At 44.3% G+C, this 25,553-nt stretch overlaps 1 protein-coding gene across 2 annotated transcripts in view; it reads right to left on the reverse strand.

Annotated features, from left to right (window-relative positions):
- Positions 1-2,613: 2,613 nt before the first annotated feature.
- LOC147893325 (nucleoid-associated protein At4g30620, chloroplastic-like) overlaps positions 2,614-25,553 on the reverse strand; it is a 37,620-nt gene continuing 14,680 nt past the window's right edge. For both annotated transcript variants that reach the window (XM_087386509.1, XM_087386511.1), the window contains one exon: positions 2,614-2,804. In XM_087386509.1, the coding sequence (XP_087242635.1) occupies positions 2,748-2,804 (57 nt within the window). In that variant the 3' untranslated portion in view covers positions 2,614-2,747. The remainder of the gene's footprint in view (positions 2,805-25,553) is intronic.

Below are 25,553 nucleotides of genomic sequence, written 5' to 3' on the forward strand. Positions count from 1 at the left end.
GAGCAGAACGGCAACTCGACAACCCGTGGGCAGGTTCTCGACTGTCACACTAACGCCAGGAATATAAATCATCCCAAGACAAGCAGCCAAGCACCAATGTCCCTTATATTGCCGGAACAGTCCCTCCATCTACTTGCCGCCATCACCTCTCCATCGGTGTCACCTTCCCTCACCTCCTACTTGTTTGAATACAAGTCCAATCAATTCATTATCACATGCTCTGCTTTACTATACCCTTACGAGGGCAAGAAGTAGGAGATAGATGGCCAAGTGGGGGGCACCATCGTAGAGGGATATGGAGGCTGCACGGTCGACAACCGATGCTCCCCTAAGCTTGAAGTCGGTTCGCCTGAAGCTCAGGCCTTGAACTGATCCCCTCCCCTGATTCTTGAATCCTCCAAGCCATTAATGAATGCAACACTCAACTCGTGTTCTGTGAAGCGTGCAAGGGAAGCCAAAAGTGATGAAATCACTATAGAGGCATAGATCAAGCACTAGGACGGTATAGCCACACTTTAGAGCAGAGATGCTGGGAAGGGATGGGCGAGTCTTAAGGACTCCGTTCAAAGGAGCAGGGAAGGGGAGAGAGCAGACGCGAGATGAAAGAAGGGGCGGGAGCTGAAGAGAGGTGAGTGGACGAAGTTTGCCAGCAATCTATTGTTCATAGACAACATCCCTCCAGGCATTCGAACCTTTGACAGTCTCCATCATTCGCAACTTGCCGAGACTTTGAGTCCATCATGCAAGGCAAGGCACTGAGAGCTATTAGGGGCAGATGAAGACTCTAGAAGCTCGAAGATGGAGCCGAATGCGCGGGATTTTGGGGGAAATGATATTAGCCGTAGGGAGATTATGTTTTCTCAGGAAGTTAAACTTAGGTTAATCCCGCCTCCCCTAAGTAATTGCTTAGGATTTTGAATAAAAGTTTGTTAGGGGCACATATATTGCTATGTTACATGTAGGTTAGTACAAAATTAAGAGTGAATCCCTATGATCAATACATGTACTCTCTCTCTCCTTGCTCAATTTATTGTTGTTTTGAGCCTTTTTAATGTAAAATTTATTTTAAACATACCACCATCGCTAACCCATTTTTGTTACCCTTAGTACAAAATCTCTCTCATTCCTCCACATTACTATGCAGAAAACATTGATGTCCCTCAAATCCTTACTAGAAATCATTGATTGAACATCTTACACATGTCAATATGTAAACCCCTCACTCAAATATTATACCCTTCGTCACTCTTTAAATATATATTTGTTTTCACACAAAAGCTCACCCGCATCTATGAGTGAAAATGTCCCAAATTTGAATTCAAAGGTCCCCTCTATACATTTGCATAAATGAACAACATAGGCTAACATTCTGTCCTCCCCTCCATGTATACAACATGTCAACATGTAAGCCCTCGGTAGAACAAGATTAAGAGTAGATCCCTAATACTAGAGGTTAAATAACTTACATCATCCATGTATATACTCTCCCCTTCTTTGATCAATTCATGTTCTTCTTGATCCGAATTCTATTTTTACCGAAATGCCGCAATCCCCAACCCATTTCCCTTACTCTCTAAATAAACATTTTACCTTATCAGAGAATTACATTTTCAATAAGAACATCAATCCTAGAATGGTAGTTTACCCCCAACACTTGTGACCTACCTATAGACATCTTCCTCATTGCCATCTCTATTGAAGTCTGGATGACTTTGTTTGTTAGTCCCTAGGATTGAAATTTTATTCAAACACATCTTGTGACTTTTCTAACTGCAATTTACTGTTAACACTTTGTGCGTACTTGTTTGGCTCATCAAATCTCACCCTTTCTAAAGCCTCTCACTCAAACTATCAATCGTATACAAGGTTTAAGAGCAATTTGATCTAGGACAACTATATTTGATGAGAGTTTGACCGTGAGGTGTGAGATGTGCAATATGTGAAGAATGGAGAAGATAGCTGAGTTGTGCAATATACGAATAGAGGAGATAGCTAGCATTTCTTTAAAATCCTTTAGAGTTTAGAACTATTGGGTACAGCCAGAGTCTTGAAACTATTTGAGAAATCAGCAATTCCCTATTCTGTTCAATGTGATACTGACAGAAAGGACACCTACATGATCTCTTCTTGTACTCACTTGTAAGGGTCTTTTGAGTCCATTTATAGTCTTATCTCTGTAGGCACAGCACCCAATGTTGTGTCAATGATAATTTTCTATTTATTCTCTCCAAACCCTGTGCGTGCAAATTCAATTATGCCATTGGACCGGTTTCACAAAACTAGATTTCAATTTTAAAATCCTTTCAAAATTCAGGTTTATCACTCAGCTCCACTCCAACAAATTCACATTTGCACAAGCACGCTCCTGACAAGAAGTAACTACCTTGGAAAGTGCAATCTTGGTTGACACTCTGCAGCTATGCGAGAACTTTCTCCTACAATCGTTGAGGTCAATCTTCATAACCAAAAGATGTTTGCTACACTAACATTTTCACGAGTCCTATTCTTCAAGCGAAACATGCTGCTTTCATGTATTGGACCCGTGGCAAATTTATTAAGCTGTTTCTTTAGCAGCCATTGTTGCTCTAAACATCAAAAAATTGGTTTTCCACAATCAGAGTCAATGCTCTTGGCAATCCCACATGAATTCACAACCTCCATAATTCTGACTTCAACAGGTGACTGCTAAGGAAAATTGCAGTCATCATACTTCAAAACTTCAAATGTTTTGCAATACAACCCAACATCTATGGTGTTGGCATTCCTAAGGTTTCGGCGAGATTTTTCATCCTTTCTTTCATGGCCTGCAACACAAAAAAAGCACTTTGATCTGGCCAAAGAACATGAAAACTATGCAGCATACAAGCGGATGCCCATCTAGAGAGAATGCCTAGCTATCCATGTATAAAGGTGAATGTATTCAACATTCATATATGCTCCACTGACCTTCCAACCAAGTAGAATCAAAGATACTAACAAACAAGATGTGTGTTCCAGTATGCAAGCCACAGGCACTCACAAGCTATCCACATTTGGTACCTCAATTTTACCAACATCATTAAGTTTGCTTATGGAATAAGCAATTCTTTTGCAAAATATTAAAGCTGAAATTGAAAATTTAGAGCTGCAAAAGTGAACATTATGTGCTTACAGATATCTCTACAATCTATGATACTGGATGATTGAGTGTCATATAACATGTAAAATTCATGTTTTGCATTGCCATTCCCCCTTCCCAACATGTCCAGTTCCAACGACCATTCCTTAGTAACTATGACACGCAGACACAGTTGAAATGCATACAATACTCAGCTCTAGTCACCCCGATTTCAAGAAATTATACCAAGTAGGTATAATTCACACTAGTTCTCGGGTATCTAGCCAAAGAACATGAAAACTATGCAGCATACAAGCGGATGCCCATCTAGAGAGAATGCCTAGCTATCCATGTATAAAGGTGAATGTATTCAACATTCATATATGCTCCACTGACCTTCCAACCAAGTAGAATCAAAGATACGAACAAACAAGATGTGTGTTCCAGTCTGCAAGCCACAGGCACTCACAAGCTATCCACATTTGGTACCTCAATTTTACCAACATCATTAAGTTTGCTCATGGAATAAGCAATTCTTTTGCAAAATATTAAAGCTGAAATTGAAAATTTAGAGCTGCAAAAGTGAACATTATGTGCTTACAGGTATCTCTACAATCTATGATACTGGATGATTGAGTGTCATATAACATGTAAAATTCATGTTTTACATTGCCATTCCCCCTTCCCAACATGTCCAGTTCCAACGACCATTCCTTAGTAACTATGACACGCAGACACAGTTGAAATGCATATAATACTCAGCTCTAGTCACCCCGATTTCAAGAAATTATACCAAGTAGGTATAATTCGCACTAGTTCTCGGGTATCCTAGTGTAGAAAAGGGATAGAGACAGATTTGGAGAAGGGGGAATAGAGGAGCAGAAGGGAGAGAGAGATAAGAAAAAGGGGGAAGAGGAGGGACAGGAGTGAGAGAATGAGAGAGAGAGAGAGAGAGAGAGAGAGTAGGAAAGAGAGAGAGAGAGTGAGAGAGAGGTGGATGGGGGGTCACAGGTGGAAGCGTAGATAGGATTAGATGTCACATCAAAAGTACATAGTAGGGGGTGGATGGGGGACTTGTATAGTACCTCAACATTTTCCACCTAAAGGGCCTCTAACTTGGTTTCTTTTTCCCCTTCACTACAACCATCCCTTCCCATAGAATTTTTCCCTCAAAATTTCACAGCATGGCTGTCTAAAAGTGCAGCAAACAGAAACTACTCATCAATCCGGTAGGAGATAGGGGTGGTCCTGGACAATGCTTTTTGGCTGCCATGAATTTTCATCCTCAGGGAGTCCCCGCCACTTGATAAGATACTCTACGTAGGTCTTGTTTCAGAGTACATGGTCTCTGAAACCCATGATGCCTCCGGAACATAGAGGATGTGGCCCTCTTCACCCATAGGTGGCAACTCCAAAAGAACATGGACATGCTGTCCAACATGTGGTTTTAGCAAAGACACATGGAAAACATCATGGATCTTGGACGTACTGGGTAGCCCCAACTAATATGCTACTTCTCCAACCTTGCGGATGATCTTGTTAAGGACCGTAATACATATGAGCAGCTTTGTGTTGGTATTACCTTTCAGCGATGCATAACAGTTCTTATGGAGACAAAAATGCACATAATCTCCCTCCTTGAGAGACAAATATCTCTTGCGTTCATCCGCATAGTTCTTATGCTTGGCTTGGGCATCCTGCATATTCTTTTTGGCCAACTGCAAAAGGGCATCCATTCTCTCCAAGTCATTCCGTGCTTGCTGATTTTTCACAGCCATGTCAACAATTGAAGAAGGCATCCTGACCTTGCATCCGTACAATGCCTCAAACAGGCTCATGCCAATGGAGAGATGCTTGATACCGTCGTAACAAAATTCAGCAAGTGAACCATTTATCTCAAGACTTCTGAGTATCATGAAAAAAATGCCTCAAATATTCCTCCACCCATTTGTTCACCCTTTCTAACTGTCCATTAGTCTAGGTGTGAGTAAAGTTCCCACTGCTGTAAATATCTCTTGCCAAAAGTGACCCATAAATTTTGCATCTCTATCACTGACAATTTCCTGAGGGAAACCGTGATGCTTAAAGGCATGCTCAATGAATTGCCAAGCAACCGGTGATGCTGAATACCGGGTCTTAGTGGGTATGAAATGGGCCTATTTTGTCATTCTATCCACCACAACAAAGATGATGTCCCATCCCCTCTCTGTAGAAGGCAATCCTACCTGCAGGTAATTTGTTGTCCACTTTATTCTGCTGGCAAGGCAATCATTCAGCCATGTATTTAACCACATCTCCACATGCCTTCCCAAAAGAAGCTCTGCTTGATTCTTTCATATGTTTTAGTGATACCTGCATGTACAGCCATGGGAGAGGAATGCATTTCTTGCAAAACCAACTGGCGGTATTTTGATTTTGACACTAAATAAATCATGTATTGGCATCACAACAGCCCATTATGCAATTTGAAATCCGGATGATCTTAGCTAGAAGGCTTCTGCAAATCTGAAAATAGGGGAGCTGCCTTAGAATTCTGCATATACTCTTCCTGAATGCCATGAATCCACTCCTAATATATGGTAGAGATAGCAATCAAATTGCAAGCCCACATCCTGGACAAGACATCTGCAACCACATTTTCCTTCCCTTTTCTGTACTCAATGTCAAAATCATAGGATTGGACTGCAGCCAACCACCTCTTCTGCTTATGTGACAATTTTTGCTCGGTGAGGAAGAATCTGAGTGTCATATAATCTATTTTCACCTTAATTTTAATTCTGTAAGATAGTGGTGCCATTTCTTGAAAGCATGCAAGATAGCCAACATCTCCTGATCATAAACATGATAATTGAGTTCTTTGGCATCAAACTTCCTGCTTTCAAAGGCTTTTTCCTCGTGTTCTTGCCTCAGAATAGCCCCCAATCCTTTGCCACTGGCACCTGCCTCCCCAATGAAAGAATGCAAAAAATCATGGCATACCAAGACAAGTGCATGAGTGAGAGAAAATTTCAGGTCTACAAAGCTGCATTGTGCTTCCTTTGACCACCTTCAAGAGGTCAGTAAGAGGATCTTCCCTCTTGGCAAATTTGCGAATAAAGCGCCTGTAGAAGGAAGCGAGACCTAAAAATCCTCTCAATTGGGTGGGATTTTATGGTTGTGGCTAATCTTTGATGCATTTCACCTTTGCGGTATCCACCCGAATGTCACGTCTACTCACAATATGCCCCAGGTACTCCACCTACTTCGCCATTAAAGTGCATTTGCTGGCTTTTGCATAAAGCTAATGCATCCTCAAAATTTCCAGCACTTGCTTCACATGCTTAATGTGCTCTTGTCTATCCTTGCTGTAAATGAGGATATCATCAAAGAAACCAGCACACATCTGAAAAGAAGTGGCTGCAATATCTTGTTCATTAGTGCCTGGAAGGTGGCCAGTAAATTAGTCAATCCAAAAGGCATCACCTTGAATTCATACAAGCCCTATTCTGTGCGGAAGGCCGTCTTGTGCTCATCTCCTTCTTTCACCTTGATTTGATGGTAACTAGACCTCAAATCTATCTTCATGAAAAACTGAGCACCCTTGAGTTCATCCAACAAGTCATCTATCTTGGGGATTGAAAACCTGTTCTTGATAGTGGCCTTATTTAGATCCCTGAAATCAAAGCACATGCGGTACGATCCATCCTTCTTCTTCACCAAAAGCACAAAAGAGGCAAAAGGAGAAGTGCTATGAGAGATGAAGTTCTTCTCAAGCAATTCCCACACCTGTACTGCCACTTCCTCCCACTCAACCTTAGAGAGATGGTATGGGGCTTTGTATATGGGCTTACTGCTAGGCTCTAGAATACTGGCATGATCCACAGTCCTCTTGGGAGGCAATTGGGATGCCATATCAGCAAATACATCAGCGAACTCCAATAGATGCCCTTTCCTAAGCTCTCTGGCCAATTGCCTTGCTGAAATGACCTACAATTTAGGAGTGGCAATGCCATGCAATGCTACATTTCTACCCTTGTGGACAAAGCTAAGTGATAGGACATTTAAATCCATGCTGATTTTACCCAAAGATTTCAGCCAATCGCAGCCCACGACAGCATCTATGGGGCCCATATCCACTGACAAGAGATCCCCAGCAAATTCATAATCTTCAATGAGTTTGATATTTGCATCTTGGCAACAAAATTTACTGACCAAATGCTGTCCATTTGCCACCTCTACTCTCAGCCCATGATCAATCTCAATAGCAATCAGTCCCACCTTCTGTAAGGCCTTAGAATTGATGAAACTATGAGTGCCACCACTGTCCACAAGCATGTGAACGACTACCACTGTCCACAAGCATGTGAACAGTCCTGCCATTAATTTGTCATTTCAATCTAATAGTTTCAGCACTTTTGGCACCCATCGAGGCATGAGAAGAGATAGCATAAATTGTTTGTTGCGCATCCCAATAGATCTCCTTGTCCACAGGAGTAATAGTTTCAGCACTTTTGGCACCCATCGAGGCATGAGAAGAGATAGCATAAATTGTTTGTTGCGCATCCCAATAGATCTCCTTGTCCACAGGAGTATTTCCATTTGCATCCTCTCGCGCAAGAAAAGGCATACAGCAACCTGATGCTCCACATGAAAGACTTAAGGCCAATGGCCTCGCATGTTGCATGCAGGCTGAGTGTCATTGGATTGTATAACATGCATATTATGTTCATTAGCACCACCGGATCAAAGGGGAAATGAGCCCCCTTCGTGGCTCCAACATTTGGAGCTTCTTCCACGACTTGTGCACCCTCTAAATCATCATAGTTTGTAGTATCACGGTTATGCATTTTACAAACTTCCCAGTGCTCAGGAGTCCACTTCTCACCACACTTAAAGCATAAGTTTGCCCGCTTTCTACTGTCCATGATAGCCCTAGTGTGTTGTTTGAATTCTGATTTTTCATTTCCAACACTTGGCTTAGCATCAAATGACCTGTATAGCTTAGCATATGGCATCTTGCTACCTGTAACAATGGGAAACCTCGGAAATGATGCTGCTGCTGATTTTCTTTCATGCCAATCAGTCATCTTAGTCTTCTTATCAGCCTCATTTGCATTCCCATATGCGCTGCCCACGGTCATCTTATACTTGCTGGCATATTTGGGCTCAAATACCTCTGCCAACTGGGATACACACTCAATTGTTTGAGAGTTATGTGCCTTCACATCTGCAGCGAGAGAAGGACTCGATCCCTGGATGAAACGCAGCAACTTCCCTCTCTCAGATACGTCTTGTACAAGCAGGTAAAGTCTCCAAAAACTCTACAAGTACTTTTGGACAGTAGCAGTCTACGATAATGCATAGAATTCAGCCAAATATTGCTCTAGTAAGAGCGGGGGCACAAATATGGCGATCATCAACTCCTTGAACTCCTTCCATGTGGTTGGCCTCTAAGGCGAGTCCCTCATATAACGCCACCAAGTATGTGCATAGTCTTGCATATGCATACCCACACAGATTATGCGATCCTCATCCTGCTTTGGGTAGAAGCAGAAATAATATTCCAACTTGGTAAGCCACTCCTCCAGCTCATTAGGTGAGCGAGTGTCCCCTTTGAACTTATGCACTATCCGTTTGTCCTTGATATCCTTGGCTGCATAATTCTTGTGTGTGTAACCTCCGAAATTGTGGGCATCATCGCGCTTGACGTTCACATAATCGGAGAAGGACATCTCAAGTGTGATGGCTTCAAGTAGGGCCTTATTTGAATGCAAAGAATCTGCCACCATGTCATCAAAATTGGCTTGCTGCCCACCACTAACCCCCTGCTACGTAGTACCATCTGATGCACTAGCTGAGTCTAGCTTTATGTGCTCGCTGGCAAAGTGATAGGTGCATGAACCCCTGAATGGGTCTCTCTGCCAAATATTTGCATCTCTCTGAAATGATGTCATACCCAAGGGCTGCGAAGAGGACTGACCTCTCTCCCAGGGGTGTGGGCTGCCATATAAACCCAAGCCAGCTCGTTGGTGCGGTGAAAGGAGCACTAACTGGATGCACACCAACGGGTCAACCCAAAAGAGACGGATCAGCCTCCATAGATGCAAAAAGCTGTGAGCCAAATGATGGCCTAGCATCCTGAGGGAAAAATTGAGCCCCAAATGAGCTTTAGGAATGGATCTCAAAGCTGAACATTTTCAGCTCCCATCCCCACAATGATAAAGACATCTTGATAATCTATGCCAGGATGCATTTCTTAGGATTATGCCCACTCTTGGTGACATTACGCTGGGAATTTGCCAAGCAGGCTTCTGATGATCAACCAAGTGCTCCCCTTTGTCCCTTGCTCAAATTGGAGCATTGTTTGACTCATTATATGCATTATCTCAAATTAGCAAGTCATAGAATTTATTTACTGCAATATCACACGCAGCAAAATGGGTGAGAGCTTCACAAGGTGAAATTTTCATGTCCACTGCTATGGCAAGAGCACATATATAGACGAATACAAGAACATGCGCAAACTCATCCTCTAAAAACACAACAAATAGATGTATGCCTGCTTTCTTGTTGACTCTATGCTTGAGCACCTAGGTCTTCTTGCTTCCTCCAATTTCATCTTGTTTTCTATAGAGCTCTCTCAATGTGTTCTTAATCACTCCTTGTTGAACTTTGAGATTCCTCCATCCGAAGACCTTGCACCTTCATTCCTATCAGTTGGGCACAAACCTGATGTGGTTTTTTGCTTCAGATTGGTGGAGGATTGATGTCTTTGTGGTATTTTTATATCAATTCTTGATTGTGGTCTTCAAATACTGATGGAATGTGAAGGAAAAAGAGAGGGAGTGGAACAATGGAGACAGAGAGAGGGAGACACAAGAAGTGTGGGTGTGTAAAGTGTTGAGCCACACCACAAACTCAAGAGTTTTATTAGGATTAGGGATTCACCCTATGACTGTCTTAAGACAGTCACAGGTGTCATAACTTTAAAAAGGGTGGCAATGTGCCTTTACCCCAACAACCTCCCACCTAAAGGCCAATGTGCCTAAAGGGGAGAAAATAATAAAAATTACAGCAATATACAGTTACTGTATACAAGACCATAAAATAAGAATGGTCTCATCCTAATCCCATGATGTGGCGACAATGTGCAAACCGCTCTGTAGGCAAGCTCTTAGTGAGCAAATTTGCAGGATTATCATCAATATGCACCTTCACAAGCTCAAGCCGCTTGTCTTCAAGTACCTCCCTGATGAAATGGTATTTGACATCTATGTGCTTGGTCTTCTGATGAAAGACCGGATTCTTTGCCAACATGATAGCACTCTGACTATCACAATGCAAAACTGGCATATCTCCTGTAATGCCCAAATCTCCCACCAGCCGAGTAAGCCATATTGCTACCTTGCAAGCCTCAGTGGCTGCAACATATTCAGCTTCAGTGGTTGACAGTGCAATGCATTTCTGCAACCAAGACACCCATGATATAGCACCTCCTGCAAATGTGAAAATATAACCGGTAGTAGACTTCCGGTTATCTGCATTCCCTGCATAGTCTGAATCTGTAAAACCATGCACCAATGCATCCTGCCTACCATAGCATATGCACAAGTCTTTGGTACCCTTGAGATACCTCAAGATGCCTTTCACTGCTTCCCAGTGCCGCTTGCCTGGATTTGCCATATACCTGCTGATGACTCCCACCGCAAAAGCAATATCCGGACGAGTGGCAACCATGGCATACATCAAAGAACCAACTGCAGATGCATACAGAACCTTGGCCATCTCAGCCTTATCATCATCTGATCTGGGGCTGTCCTTACTGCTGAGTTTTAAATGTGGAGGCAACGGGGTACTAATAGACTTCCCCCCCTCCATTTTAAACCTCTGCAGTACTTTGTCAATGTACTCCTTCTGTGACAGAAACAAAAGTCCCTTGGACCTGTCACGAATAATCCGCATACCAAGAATATGGTTTGCATCACCCCCAAGTCTTTCATGTCAAAAGACTTATGCAGTTGCTTCTTCAAAGCACTAATCTCCTGCTGAGATTTGCTGGCAATCAGCATGTCATCCACATATAGAATGAGTAGCATCAAACTGCCATCCTTTGCCCGTTTGGTGTACAAGCAGTGATCGGTCTCACACCTATGATACCCTTGGGACTGCATGAAGGCATCAAACTTCTTGTACCATTCTCTTGACGCCTGCTTGAGTCCATACAAGCTCCTCTTGAGCTTACACACAAGCTGCTCTTTCCCTTTAACGGCATATCCCTCTGGCTGACTCATGTAGATCTCATCATGGAGATCTCCGTGAAGAAAAGCAGTCTTCACATCCATCTGACATAAATCCATGTCCTCATGAGCAACCAGAGCTAACACTGCTCTCAAAGTAGTCATCTTGACTACAGGGGAAAAGATCTCATCAAAGTCAATGCCCTTCTCCTGCTTAAATCCCTTGGCAACCAATCTGGCCTTATACCTCGGTAAAGCATTTGAATCCACTTTGACTTTGTAAACCCACTTGCACGGCAAAACCTTTCTGCCTGCAAGTAGCTGCACCAAGTCCCATGTATCATTTTGAAGTAGGGAGTCCATTTCTGACTGCATGGCTTGCTCCCACTTCTTTTTCTCTGTTCTTCCCATAGCTTCCTTGAAGCTGGAAGGCTCACCACAATCTGTCAGCATGATAAAATCAGCCACATTATTGGCTCCTGGAACAAACCTGTCAGGAGGCCGTTGTACACGGGTGCTCCTCCTAACAAAATGTTCCGTAATAGGCTGCTGTCTAGCCTGTTCGTCATGCATGATGGGTGGCTGTACCACCATATTTGGCTGTTCTTCAGCGCCATTTGCTGGCATATCCAGTGGTGCATCATTGGCAAAATTGTCTGGCTGATTTTCAGCCTGTATACCCTCTTGAACAGGGTTATCTACAGCAGCCTGCTGCTGCATATTAATGGGCATTCTTTGCTGTCCGACATCATCATAAACAACCCTCCTGTATTCCACAGGTTGCACGGGTTCTTTGTGTACACAATCCTCTTTAAAGATGATGTCATTGCTGCGTATAATCTTCCGTTTGACAGGATCCCATAACCTGTACCCCATTTCACCTTCGTCACCGTAACCCATGAAGATGCATCTGAAAGACTTTGGCTCCAGTTTGGTGCGCAGTTCTTTGCGTATATGAGCAAAGCACTCGCAGCCAAACACACGTAAGTGCTTATATGAAGGTGGCTTGCCAGACCACACCTCCTCTGGCACTTTCAACTCCAAAGCCTTGTTCGGCGACCTGTTAATTAGGTGAACTGCTGTTTGCACGGCTTCTGCCCAAAAGCCATGGGGCAATGCAACATAAGACAACATACATCGAACTTTCTCCTGAATAGTTCGATTCATCCGCTCACTCACACCATTTTGAGATGCATTATGAGGGGCTGTGAGTTCCTGTTTAATGCCCTTAGCTTCGCAAAACTATACAAAAGCATGTGACACATACTCACCCCCATTATCGGATCTGAGGCATTTCAGCCTGCGTCCTGTTTGATTCTCAACCTGAGCGACAAACTTCTTGAAAGCATCTAAGGCATCGCTCTTATGCTTCAAGAAATAGACCCACACTTTGCGTGTGGCATCATCAATAAAAGTAATGAAATACTTTGCACCCCCTAGTGATAGCTGTGGCATCTCACACAAATCAGTGTGTACTAGATCAAGCGGTGCTCTATTCTGGGGAGTTCTCCTCTTATGAGGAGTCATAGAATGCTTGCCAAATATGCAATGATCACAAGTAGGCAAATCTGAAAATGAAAGAGACGGCAGATAACCCAAACGTGACAGTTCTTGCATTCCTTTAACGGACATGTGTCCCAACCGGCTATGCCACAATGAAACCTTTGGCAGCTCGGTTATGCCAACAACATGATTACCTACACTGGAAACATAAAGAGGGTACAAGGTATCACTCTTATAACCCTCACCCACTACAACTTGGCCATCAGTAATCACCCATTTGGAATCCCCAAATGTGGTGTGGTAACCACTGTCATCCAACAAGCCAGTGCTAATCAGATTTTTCTTGATTTGCGGCACATGGCGAACACCATCAAGCATAAATATGCGTCCATCAGGGAATACTATCTGTATACTGCCAATCCCTGCAATCTGACATGCATAGTTGTTCCCAAGGTGAACAACTCCATGAGTACCTGTGTAGGAAGTAAACCACTCCCTATGAGGCGTAACATGAAAAGAAGCACCTGAATCCAAGAGCCAGGTGTGCATGTCATGGCCATCAATAACCAATGTATGTGCAATTACAGCAGAAGAGCATAAAACATCATGTCTGTCACTGTCACTGTCCTCTGCTGCAACATTCACTGCATCCAAGTCATCTGCCTTGGCCTTGCCTTTGCCTTTGCTTCCACTGCCTGCATCCTTTGTCTCAGCCTTCTTGGCTTTCTGATCCCGTATAAACTTGAAGCACTTAGACTTCACATGTCCCTTCTTGCCACAGTAAAAGCATTCAATATCCTTTTTGCTACGGGACTGACTGCGGGATTTGGACTTGCCAGCAGATCTCCCCTTCTACTGAGTCCTACCTCTTTCCTATACCTGCAAAGCATTGGAAGACTTGCTGCCCATATTATTCTTCCTGCTCATCTCCTCCATAAGGAGAGAGCTCTCCACATCAGCATACATAAGAGTGACATTTGAATTTGACAGAGTGGTCTTAAAAGTGTCCCAACTCTCAGGGAGGGTACACAACAAGAAAGTAGCCTTGAACTCCTCATCAAGGTTCAATCCCTGTGCAATAAGCTGTGTAAAGATGGCATTGAACTCACTCAAGTGTGAGGTCATAGCTGTACCTTCCTTCATGCGAAGGTCAACAAGCTTCTTCAACCAATAAACCTTACTGGCTGAACTCTTTTGGGCATACAACTCTTCTAGCCTCTGCCATAGGCCATAAGAGGTCTTTTCAGCCTGAACATTGAACACAAGAGAATCAGTGAGAGTAAGCATAATAGCAGCTCTTGCGGACAAATCAAGCTCCTCCCACTCATCATCTCCCATCCCAGATGGCTTGACACCCTTCACCCTTATGGGCTTAGAAATCTTCTTTAGCAGAAGTACATTCAAACACTGTTCTACCCATAATGCATAATTGTGTGCCCCTTCCAATTTCTTTATGTTCAGTATTGAAGATTCACTTCCCCCTGATGCCATATCAGACAAGGAAAGTGCCTGACTCCCTGTAAGTCAAAAATGACTAAATAAAATTCTGATTTCTCAGAAAACCTGCTCTATCAAGAGCCAGGAGCACTCACAATAGTGCTGTTTTTTACTGTCAAAAAATCTGCAGCAAAACAGAAAATTTTCCCTCCAGTCACTGTACCTTCTGACACACTGTCCCGTGCTCAAATAGGAATAAAACAGTAACTTCAGAATGCTGCAGCTGTTCCACAAGTGCTTTATCAGTGCATCATCATCTGACGAAGCACAAAACACTGCTGTCCTGGACACTTCTCCCACCTCAGATGAGGTATTGCACTGATTTTATATGCATAAACCACTTGTCATACACTGTTTTGTCCACTGAAAAAGGCTCCAAACACCTCAGCCTGTCACAAACCTGCAACAAAGTATGGGACAAATCCCAAACAATCACCCTTCTACCAAGGGGATAAAAGGCATCTGAAGTTCTCAAACAGTAACTCAAGTGCTCACAAGCAAAATCTGGGCTAAAGCCCCTTGATTTGACACCTGTACCAAGTGAAAAACACCTCAACACTGAGGTAGCATACAAAATACAGCGCTCTCCTGGCACTTTCACCTGACAATGTAATGCATAAACGGCCCTGTGTACATAGTAACAACACAGATCCCAACGTACAAACACCGAAAAAGAAAATCTTTTGAGCACTGTCAACGATGGACAGTTAGGGACCGAGTAAACTCGATGCGCCCTGGCCAAGCGTGGCTCAACTGAGATTTTCTAAGTGCCGTACACAAAATGTGACCTGCAAAGAAATGTCACTGATATACTGCGGAAAACAAGACCAATGTGGGCACCGTGGCTCCACACTGCCTCAAGGCATACACTGCATACACTTCCAGGCAAAAGCCCTTTGAAATTGTCACCCGAAAACTGAGATTTGCACTCAGCAAAAGCATAAAAGCCCTCTGCAAAATCGAGGCATCTGACCTTCCCGAAACAAAATAACTGTGCAACCACCACACACTGTGGCACTAGTCACCTCAAGCACGAGGGACACGAGTGTACTTGCTGTACCTCAAACACACAGTTTTAGAACTGAAAAATTCCGGGAATGTAGAGCAGAGTGCTTTCTCTTTTCCTTCCCAAAACAAAAAATCTGTGCCTGCTGTACCTTCTGTACCTGCGCAGGGTAACCTGCTGTACCCTGTACCTGCGAGGGCACGGATCCCCAAAAAAAATTTCGACCTGTACCTGCTTGTCGCTGCGTCCGTACAGCCACGCCCGTACGGTACGGCTGCATGTACGGCGTCCGTACAGCCGCGTACGGATGGCCGTACCTGTCGCGGCTGCTGCCTTGCAGCCGGTCGACGGGCTGCACGCAGCCGGTGCTGCGCGCTGGTTGCATCCGCCGGTGCTGTGCGGTGCGCAGCTAGCAGCAGCTAGCTGCTGCTGCAGCTGTGGCTGCGTGTGCACCTGCTGCGCGCGGCGGGTCGCGCACCTGCTGCGCGTGGCGGCGCCCTAGCTTGCTGCTGCTGCTGCGCCCTGGCCTAGCTGCTGCTGCCCTGCTCGCGCGTCGCGTCCTGCTCGCTGCTGAGGGCACGAGGCCCGAGGGGAGAGGGAGGGGTAGAGTGAGGGGTAGACCGGAGTGAGAGGGAGAGCAAGGCTCTGATACCACTTGTGAAGGAAAGAGAGAGGGAGTGGAACGATGGAGACAGAGAGAGGGAGACACAAGAAGTGTGGGTGTGTAAAGTGTTGAGCCACACCACAAACTCGAGTTTTATTAGGATTAGGGATTCACCCTATGACTGTCTTAAGACAGTCATAGGTGTCATAACTTTAAAAAGGGTGGCAATGTGCCTTTACCCCAACGTGGAACTCACATGGAAAGTGACTGTGACAGTGCCTTCACGAAGATTGGCGGTAGAAACATGAGGTTACACTTTCAGCCTGGTCTTTTGGCTGAGTTTTGCCGGTATCCAATGGGTACTGTGGTTCTACTTACTCCCTCGCTTCCCAAGAAGCTTTTTGGCACAGTATTATTGTTGTATCTCATTGTAATCTCCACTATTTTGTAAAGGTGTGATAGTAGATTAGATTTCCCCTAGCGTCCTATTATGGTTCCATCCTAAGTTCAAAAAACTATTGTATTGGAAATTCAGCATTACTGGAATACAGAATTATGCCAAATGTTTACCTCTGACAAGGAGTGATCCCCATTCGCACCCCATTCAGCCTCCTTGTTTCAATGTTCCTTATCATATCTATTTGAAGTTTTAAACTACGTGTGATTTATGGATGCGCATGAGCAAATTGCTAGCATTTGCAACAAGTGCAATCTTTCACAAAAGTCACATTCCAATTTCGTCAATGATTGTAGTGTCTGCTTGTCATTGTCAATTACAATGAGCTGATCAGCATCCATGTCAAACCCACAATTTGTCAAATGATTGATGTAAATGCTCGTCCTCAGCACTTGCATTAGATACATTTGCCCATACACATTGTCAAGGGGCTTATCGTCGACGACTATGCTCCAGATGAGAAATTTCTCACAGACACAAGAACCTTATTTCTTGCATCACCGTCAACCACAATTGCAACTCCCACCTAGCAAACACGATTTGTTGGTAAACTGAAAGTAAAGCATAGAGTGAACACAAACTGAGAATACTTGCATATAGAATGAAGAAGAGTGAGGTCCTTATGTAGGCACCTCTTACATGCTCACTGACATCACTGATGACTTCAGAGCTCCACAATCATCTCCTCAATCTGCTCCTAGATTCTCTCAATCATCCTATGTGACTTACCACCACCTAACTGTGCTTATGGGCACCTAACTGTGCCTCTAGCACTCACACATAGAAACCAAGGTGTGCCTGGGGCATACACCTTGAGATATCCCAACAAACCCCCCCTTAAGGGAATGCCTCAGGCTATGTCACGGATACAGCTAGCACAAGGTGTCTCATGCCATCTCATGGTGGTCATGGATCTATCAATGGCTAGGATCTCAAGCTAGCAAGGGTTCCCATGGGTGTAAGGTAAACAAAAGGAATACAAAAAGACCTTCCGATGGTTATCTCCCCTGCATGTACATGCACACAATGTCTGCAAGAGGTACCATGGAGCAAAACACATACACATGGCCTACATCATAAGGTGACCAGAGGTGTTTACAAAAACACACAAAACATAATAGTTTATTTCATTCATTTTGGAGGACTATCCAAGCTGAGTACCTTGACTCAACATAAAAAGAGAGATATGGAGCATACATAGAGATGATTTAAAAAGCATAATCTTCAAAGGATGCCTCATCTTGTGGAGGCACATCAACTGAAAGTAGATTGGCATTTTCTGTCTTTGAAGTTGCTTCCTTTTTTGCAACCATTATCTTGGCAATCTTCAACAAGGAAGCCATGTTGGCATTTTCTTCCTTTGTAGCATAACAAGATATTGCTTTATGTTTTGGCTTTTCACATACGTGAAATGACGACGAGCAGAGGCAATGAAACTTCAATTCGTTGCAGCCAAAGGTTCGCCCCTTCGAGATATATCTCCAGCAGGAAGGGCGTGGAGAATGGCAAAGAAATGGAGGAGAACAAGCTTAAGCAAGATTTGGGAAGAAGAGGAAGAGATGGTGAAGAAGATGGAGAAGAAGATGATGATGTGGCAAAAATGGGATCAAGAGGGATCAAATGGCTCTGATACCATGTTGGTAAACTGAAAGTAAAGCATAGAGTGAACACAAACTGAGAATACTTGCATATAGAATGAAGAAGAGTGAGGTCCTTATGTAGGCACCTCTTACATGCTCACTGACATCACTGATGACTTCAGAGCTCCACAATCATCTCCTTAATCTGCTCCTAGATTCTCTCAATCATCCTATGTGGCTTACCACCACCTAACTGTGCTTATGGGCACCTAACTGTGCCTCTAGCACTCACACATAGAAACCAAGGTGTGCCTGAGGCATACACCTTGAGATATCCCATCACGATTTGCATACATAGCCTGGTAACACTGTGGCACCTATGCTAGATAGATCAACGTTCTCAACAACAAATAGTCCCAACCTTGATAGATCTCTTTGAGCATGTACTACATCCAAATGCACCCATTGCCAACCCCAAGCTTAGTGGCAACTTGCTAATTGCATGCTATTCCTGTCACCAAGTTGTAAATACTCAAGTAAATATAAAGTAAACCTTTCATTTGACCACGGATGAAGAGTTCTTTCTTTATTTTGCTTTGGTCAAAGAGACTTCGGTCCATGAGGATTGACTTCGGTGAAGGAGGCTTTTCAGTGAAGGAGGCTTGGCTTCGGTCAACCGAGATAATCTGACTTCAATCGAAGAGATTTGATTATGATAAGGGGTCTTGATTGTCGATCAAATCCCTTAATCATGATCAAAGAGGATTGACCTTGGTCAGCCAGAGAATTAAAGCATGTGCATTAAATTGCATGGCGGGGATGCCCACATAGACTACGACTAGTCTAAGATTTTATTTTGCATGCAAGAGCTAACAAGTGATGGGAGCCATGGTTAAGAGCCTTCTTTTGAAGAAGCAAATAGAAGCGTCACAATCTGATTTTTAGGAGAGATTTTTAATGCATCGTTCCTTCCTTCGAGTCAAATTATTTACATGAGTCAATGCTTCGCTTCAGCCGTACAGAGCAACCATTATGTTGATCCCTCAGTCGGATTAGTTTCACAATTGGTATCAGAGCATAGGTTCAAAGCCTTTGTAGGCTCTGGTGATCGGGGCAAAAGGGTCTATGACAATACATCGATTTGGTGCAAGGGTTTTTCCTCAATTCAAATTGTGTTTCATTGAAACGCCGCTTCGTGCTGAGTTACCAATCGATCGTGAGTAGATATGTATTAACTGCTAGCAGACTTCAAATGTTCATGAGCACCAACCAACAGAAAAGTGATTAACTCCTTTAGCATAAATTGTGAATTAGAGTCGCTAAATGAGACTCGAACAAACTAACAATTCCAAGAGATGATGATACGGGTCCATCTACAATGAAGAGAATAGACACAACATTAAATTCAAGCTAAGGCCTAATGCAAGGCTGTGGAAGCCATACGCGCTTGCAGTTGGGTTTTCTCATTGTGTCCCGTATTGCTAGGATATGTGGCATCGTCTAGTTGAAACCTACTATAATTGCAGTGAATGCAACACGGAAGCCCCACGCAACATTTCAGACGCATGCTAACAGTTTTGCAATAATGTGGGGTTTGGCAAAAGTGCACCATAGCCGGATGCGTTGCGAGAAAGTTTTTGAGGCCATCACCTTGAAGCAATGATTGCATGCAGTCCAGCCCGAAAGGGTAGATTTTGGAACCGGCAATAATTGTTGCATAGCCAAGCTTTCAGACTATTGGAAATAGGGAGGGAAAAAAGGCCGCGGGGGGGGGGGGGCGGGCAGCGACAGCTATGGCCTTTTCTTCGGATCGGGGCTCATCTCAATATGTAGGGGCTGTAGGAACTGGTCAAGCCAGACAAGAAGAGAACAGGCAATTCAAAAATGAGGACTCCTACAAGGAGTTGCTTGCACAGCAACTTGCCCATGCAAGAAGAGACCCCCACTTCCGTGGGTTGCAAAATCCTCGTGGAGAGAAAGAATTAGAGAAGGCTCCTTCTGGAGCAACCCAAAAGGAGATAGACAGGAAAAGATCACCTAGTTTACTCCCTTCTCTCTCATCTTGTCATACCTTCGGTATTTATTTATCATTTATTCAGAAGCCATCCAAATACAATAAAAGCACTGATGTGCATCAGCCCAAAATCAGCCAACTGAATAATTCGTTCACAGGCACTTCCGTCTTGCAATGCATATGTTTCAATCTCAAAAAGGCATCCCGGTCCAGTGCGATATCCCATGGAAACCTTTCTTCTGATTCTAGCTAATAGTTCTAACATAGCAGCTCTGGTACCTTTCAATCTCAGAAAGGCGTCCCAGTCTAGTGCAATATTCTCCATTTCAATCTCAGAAAGGCATCCCAATCCAATGCAATATCCCATGGCAACCTTTCTTCCGATTCTAGCTAATAGTTCTAACATAGCAGCTCTGATACCCTTCAAGGGAGTCTTGGCAGGTGAGAAATCAGCCAAAATCGGAAGAAAGGCTGCCAAGTCCGTGCTGGCAGCTCTAATACCCTTCAAGGGAGTCCTGGCAAGACAAAGACCAGCAAAACTACCAACCCTAGCTGTTCCTGACACATAGAAAGGCTTGCTGCAACAAGGCAATAGGATCTGAAGGTTCTGTGGCAGTAGGAGAGCTTCTAGGAAGCAATCGACTGATCTAAAGGCTCTGAGAACCCTAAAACAGCAACAAGAAAAAAGGCGAATCTGTTTGGAGCAATTCTCAAGCACTCTTGCAAGCGAAATCAGCGAGAGCAGCCCTGGAAGAGGTGAACAAAAGCCAAAACGATTTCCTTCGAGCACCCTTCAACCCCTAGGAGTCCAATCCTGCTAGGCACAGCAAATGATACTTTTTTGTTTAGTCTTAGTGCTCCTTTCAACTCTTCATGCTCTAGCTGGGCATCTTTCCAAATGATGGTGAACCAAATGGAGTCTTTGGAGGAAAAGGTTCCTGTTTTCCAGGAGAAACCTTTCATGTAACATGTTTGGATTGACTCCCAAGCCTTCCACATCCCTTTCCAAAGGTCAGAATCTTTGATGGAGCAAGGGTCACCCCCGAATAAACCGGAGAAGGTTAAGAAGTTTTTCCGATGTAAAATCTTATTCACCTTACTTTCCCTAGATTGCTTAAGACCACTGATGCCCAAATGCACTCTAGTTTTTTAAGAGCTTTTAAGATCCATTGTGCCATGAATCTAGCGGTTGATTTATCAATGTTGTTTATCCCCTCCTCGGTTCTTAGGCATAGTACAAAACCTCCATTGTACCTTGGGCAAGTTTCTCCGGCCTAAATCCCCTTGGGTTCCTATATTAAACCTTCCCAATCCCTCCTTTCTCAAGGTGGCCTCTACCTCGCCTGTACCATAGCTCCCATAAAACCTTTGATGTAGACTGTGATGCATGAGGAGAGTGTATTGAAGCTGCTCTTCATCAAGATAGACATGTAACATGTAACAGCCTATGAAATTCTAAGATAGCGAGAGATAGAAAGACGTATGGGGGATCTATGAGAAAGAATTATTAGTTGTAGTGCATGCCATAGCCATTTAGATGCTCTATCTCTTGGGAGTTGACTCTACAGTTAAGATAGATAATCAAAGTATATTTCTTAACCCAAACTAAGCTCCCAGAAAAGCATATGATATGGGCAGATTTGCTGTCCATTTTCATTTTCAGATTCTTCATAAACCGGAGCTCATAATAGAGTGGCAAATGCCTTGTCCTAGAGACCTCAGGTGTATAATGTTATCATTGCTTATCACAAGGATCTTGAAGAGATGAGAGAGCAATGTGCCAGTGATCCAAACTTTGGGAAATAATACAGCATATGCTAGGGGGGCAGTCTACAAGTCAATATTCCATGAAAGATGGGTATCTAATGAGGAATGTCTGCCGATGCATTACTCAAGACATGAGACAAAAAATCTTGGAGGAATGTCATGCACCCCCCCTTATGCTGGACATAGAGGTATTGCAGCTACTACTCAAGTTCTTGAGAGAGATTTTTATTGGCCAGCCATGCGCAAGAATATACATAAATTCGTTACAGAATGCCTTACTTGTCAGAAAGTTAAGTATGACAAACGGAAGGCACCTAGCCTATTGATGCCTCTTCTAGTGCCTCAGGCACCATGGGAGAGCACAGCAATAGACTTTATCTTTGATTTGCCGCGATCAAAGACGGGGAATGATAGGATATGAGCTATTATAGACAGATTCAGCAAACAAACCCATTTCATTCCAATACGCAAGACAATTGAGGCTGAACACATGGCCAAATTTTCCCTACCCTAGATCTTTAAGCATCATGGTGTGCCAAAGTCCATTGTTAGTGACCTAGATCCCAGAATAACCAGTCTATTTTGGAGAGCTTTAATTGACGATATGGGGATGAGCCTGAATTTTTATTCTTCTTTCCACCCCCAAACAGAAGGTCGAAGTGAGGTAGCAAGTAGCAAGTTCAACTGTGTTAAACCTTTTGAAATGCTATGTTGCTGAACATTGGGAAAAGTACCTTCCGTTAGAGGAGGTTACCTGCAATAATACAATTCATAGCTCCACAAGAAAGGCCCCACTTTGAGATCATATATGGAAAGGTGATTTCCCCACCAATCCTCAAGACGCTCCAGACAACATTCCGCCAGGTGCGGATAGCGATAGAGAGATCTCAAGAGAAACATAAGAAAACAAAATATAAGCAAAGAATTGTCCAACTAGACCTCAAGCCAAGGGATTGGGTACTTTTAAAGTTTGAGAAAGCTAGGCTCCGCAAGCTTAAGGGCAAGGAGGAAGTGTATGACAAGCTGTATACCATGTAACAATTCACAGAAAAAATCAACGAGGTAGCTTATATATTGGAATTGCCAAAGCATTGGAAGTATCACAATGCATTTTACGTGAGTCCTCTAAAGAGACATCAAGGGCCGAAGCCAATAGAACCTATATTGGAAGATCCACCAGAAGTGGATGAGTTGGAGGAGATTCTCAAGCCAGAGAAGATAAGGTGCGCAAGGGCCCCCAAGGCAAGGTAATTTACAGGTATCTTGTCAAGTTCAAGAATTATTCGGCACTAATGCCAAGTGGGTGGATGAGGACATGTTGTTTGACTGTCCACAAGTTTTGGATATTTACAAAGAGGCTTTTCAGTTGGGGTCAATAGATTCGAAACGTAGATGATGTCACCAAGTCGTAAATACTCCAAAGTAAATAAAGTCGACCTTTTATTGACCATGGTTAAAGAGTTCTTTCTTTATTTTGCTATGGTCAACGAGTTTTTTAATTTGGTCAAAGCATTGACTTTGGTCAAGGAGGTTGGCTTCGGCCAAGGAGGTAAACCTCGGTCAACTGAGATAATCCGACCTTGGTCGGAGAGATTTGATTATGAATAAGGAGCCTTAACTGTCGATCAAAGCCATTAATCATAGTCAAAGAGGACTAACCCTCGTGAATTGAATTGCACGGTGGGGACACCCAAATAGAGGGTCAACCAAAGAATTAAAGCATGTGCATTAAATTGAATGGTGAGAGCGCCCATAGAGACTCGGACTAGTCTAAGATTTTATTTTGCATGCAAGAGCTAACAAGTAATGGGTGCCATGGTTAAGTGGCTTGAATTAATTGAGCAAGTTCCAAGAGGAGTTTATGGCCCTATTTCTATTGAATATACTTGGTCCAGCTGACTTGTGAAATTTAAATTTCAGCATTTGAAGAAGCAAACGGAGCATGACAATCTGATTTTTGAGATTTTTTTTTTTCCACTGAAAGGAACCCTCTATTAATGCTTGAAAGATTTTCATACAAGGCAGCAGCCCCGAAGGTGCTGAGTATGGAAAAAACTGGAAAAGGCTGAAAGAAAAACTAGCCTGTTCCACAGAAACCCAGCCCACTACCTAGGGGATCTCTTGAACTGGGGCTAACAGCCAAGTGGGGGGACTATACAGCCAGCGAATCCCTCGCGGAGTGAAGATGTAGAAAACACCTGCAGGCCAAGCCTTGCAGAAACGAGCACACCTCTCGATAGTCGCCCTAGAGCCTGGAGTCCCGCGCTCCCAGGTGGACCGTAGAGTGTAAATGATATCTTGCCATATGGCAACTAGGGCAGCCGTGGGTGGAACCGGGTGCTCACCCATCACAAGACTGCAGCGAGCCACCCAAATGTTCCAAGCCGTGATGCTGGCTACCACCTCCCAGACACTATCCTCCTTAGGAGGAGGAGCTAGACTGTCGAGGAGGACTGCCTCATGGAGTGCAATTCTCTGGATGCTCTAACCCTGTATCCCGTAGACTTGGGAGATCTCATCAATCTGAAACGCGTGTCCTCCCTCTGTCAACCAAGCCACCATCCCCCATGTATAGTCTCTATGAACACTCTGCATACGTGTCATGATCCTGAGGGCTCCCATCCAGATCCTCGCCACTACGACAACTCCAAAGGCAATGCGGGATAGTCTCCAAGGCACCAACGGAGCAACAATGGCACTGCCCGTCCACTCGCATTTGCTCCAACCATGCTCTGATGGGCAAGCCTCCATGGGCGGCCAGCCCAAAAAAGTAAGAGATCTTCCTCAGCCGCAAGCTGGACCACAACCGCATCCAGAACCTGGAGCGCACATCCCGGGGCACTCTCTAGGTCACCCAATGTCTCTCCCTCAAAGGGGTCCACCTCGACGAGTCCATCTGAAGCCTCCTACCAATCCGTGTGATGTAGGAAAAGAAGGGCACCTCATCCACCAACTCAGTTGGGCCGTCCCTGGAGGGCCAAAACCACTCTCCCGGATCCCACTGGACCTCCCTCAAGGGTTTACCCTCCCACAACCAAAGACGCCATCTAGAGGCATGCGCTAAAATACTGGGAGCGTCAATGTGCCACTCCTTCCCCAAACGGCCCACCACTATGATCATTTGCCAGTGTATCCCATCAAGACTCCCATCCATCTCGGGGTCACTCTCAGTGAGTGGCTGAAGTAGGCCTCTAGGTCCTACATGGAAGAAGCCGAGGTGCGTGCTACCGCACTGCATCAACATCCTCAAGGGAACACCAATACGGGAAAACTGCCCCAACCATCTGCTGTTTCTCCAAACGTAAAGTCCTTCCCACCAGGACTCCGGAATGGCTAAGTTAATCTCGCCCATCCGGTGCCCTTTCCCTCGCAGATGCGCTAGGGCATCAAGCCTCACCTCTGTCTCCATAGGTAGTCTGCTCCAACAGCCAAAGGACCCTGCTGGACCATTGTCCCACTGTGCCCAACCAATGTGAGTCCGCTGTCCGAACATATGACTCTCCTGATCTCTGATCTCTGGGTGCCACATAAGGGACTCGCGCTCAAACTCCTCTCTACATCTCAGCGGAGCACGGATGAGACCCCCTGCCAGTCTCTGCCATACCCTGTGAAGACTCCTCATCAAGAGGGAGCCCTTCCCCGTAAGGGGGGCCTCTAAGAAGATCCATCGATGTGAAGGCTGCCAATGTCCCCCAGTGCGTGGGGTGTTCCTCAGAAGCCCTTGCTGTAAGAGGAGCTTCCAAGGCTCTACACTTGGAGTGAGGCCACGAACCACCAACTTGCCCAAAAGGGCCTTGCTCTACATCTCCAAA

This window comes from Dipteris shenzhenensis, chromosome 15, assembly GCF_047967505.1.
Source record: "Dipteris shenzhenensis isolate YYH24624 ecotype China chromosome 15, Dip_SZ_1.0, whole genome shotgun sequence".
NCBI lineage: Eukaryota > Viridiplantae > Streptophyta > Polypodiopsida > Gleicheniales > Dipteridaceae > Dipteris > Dipteris shenzhenensis.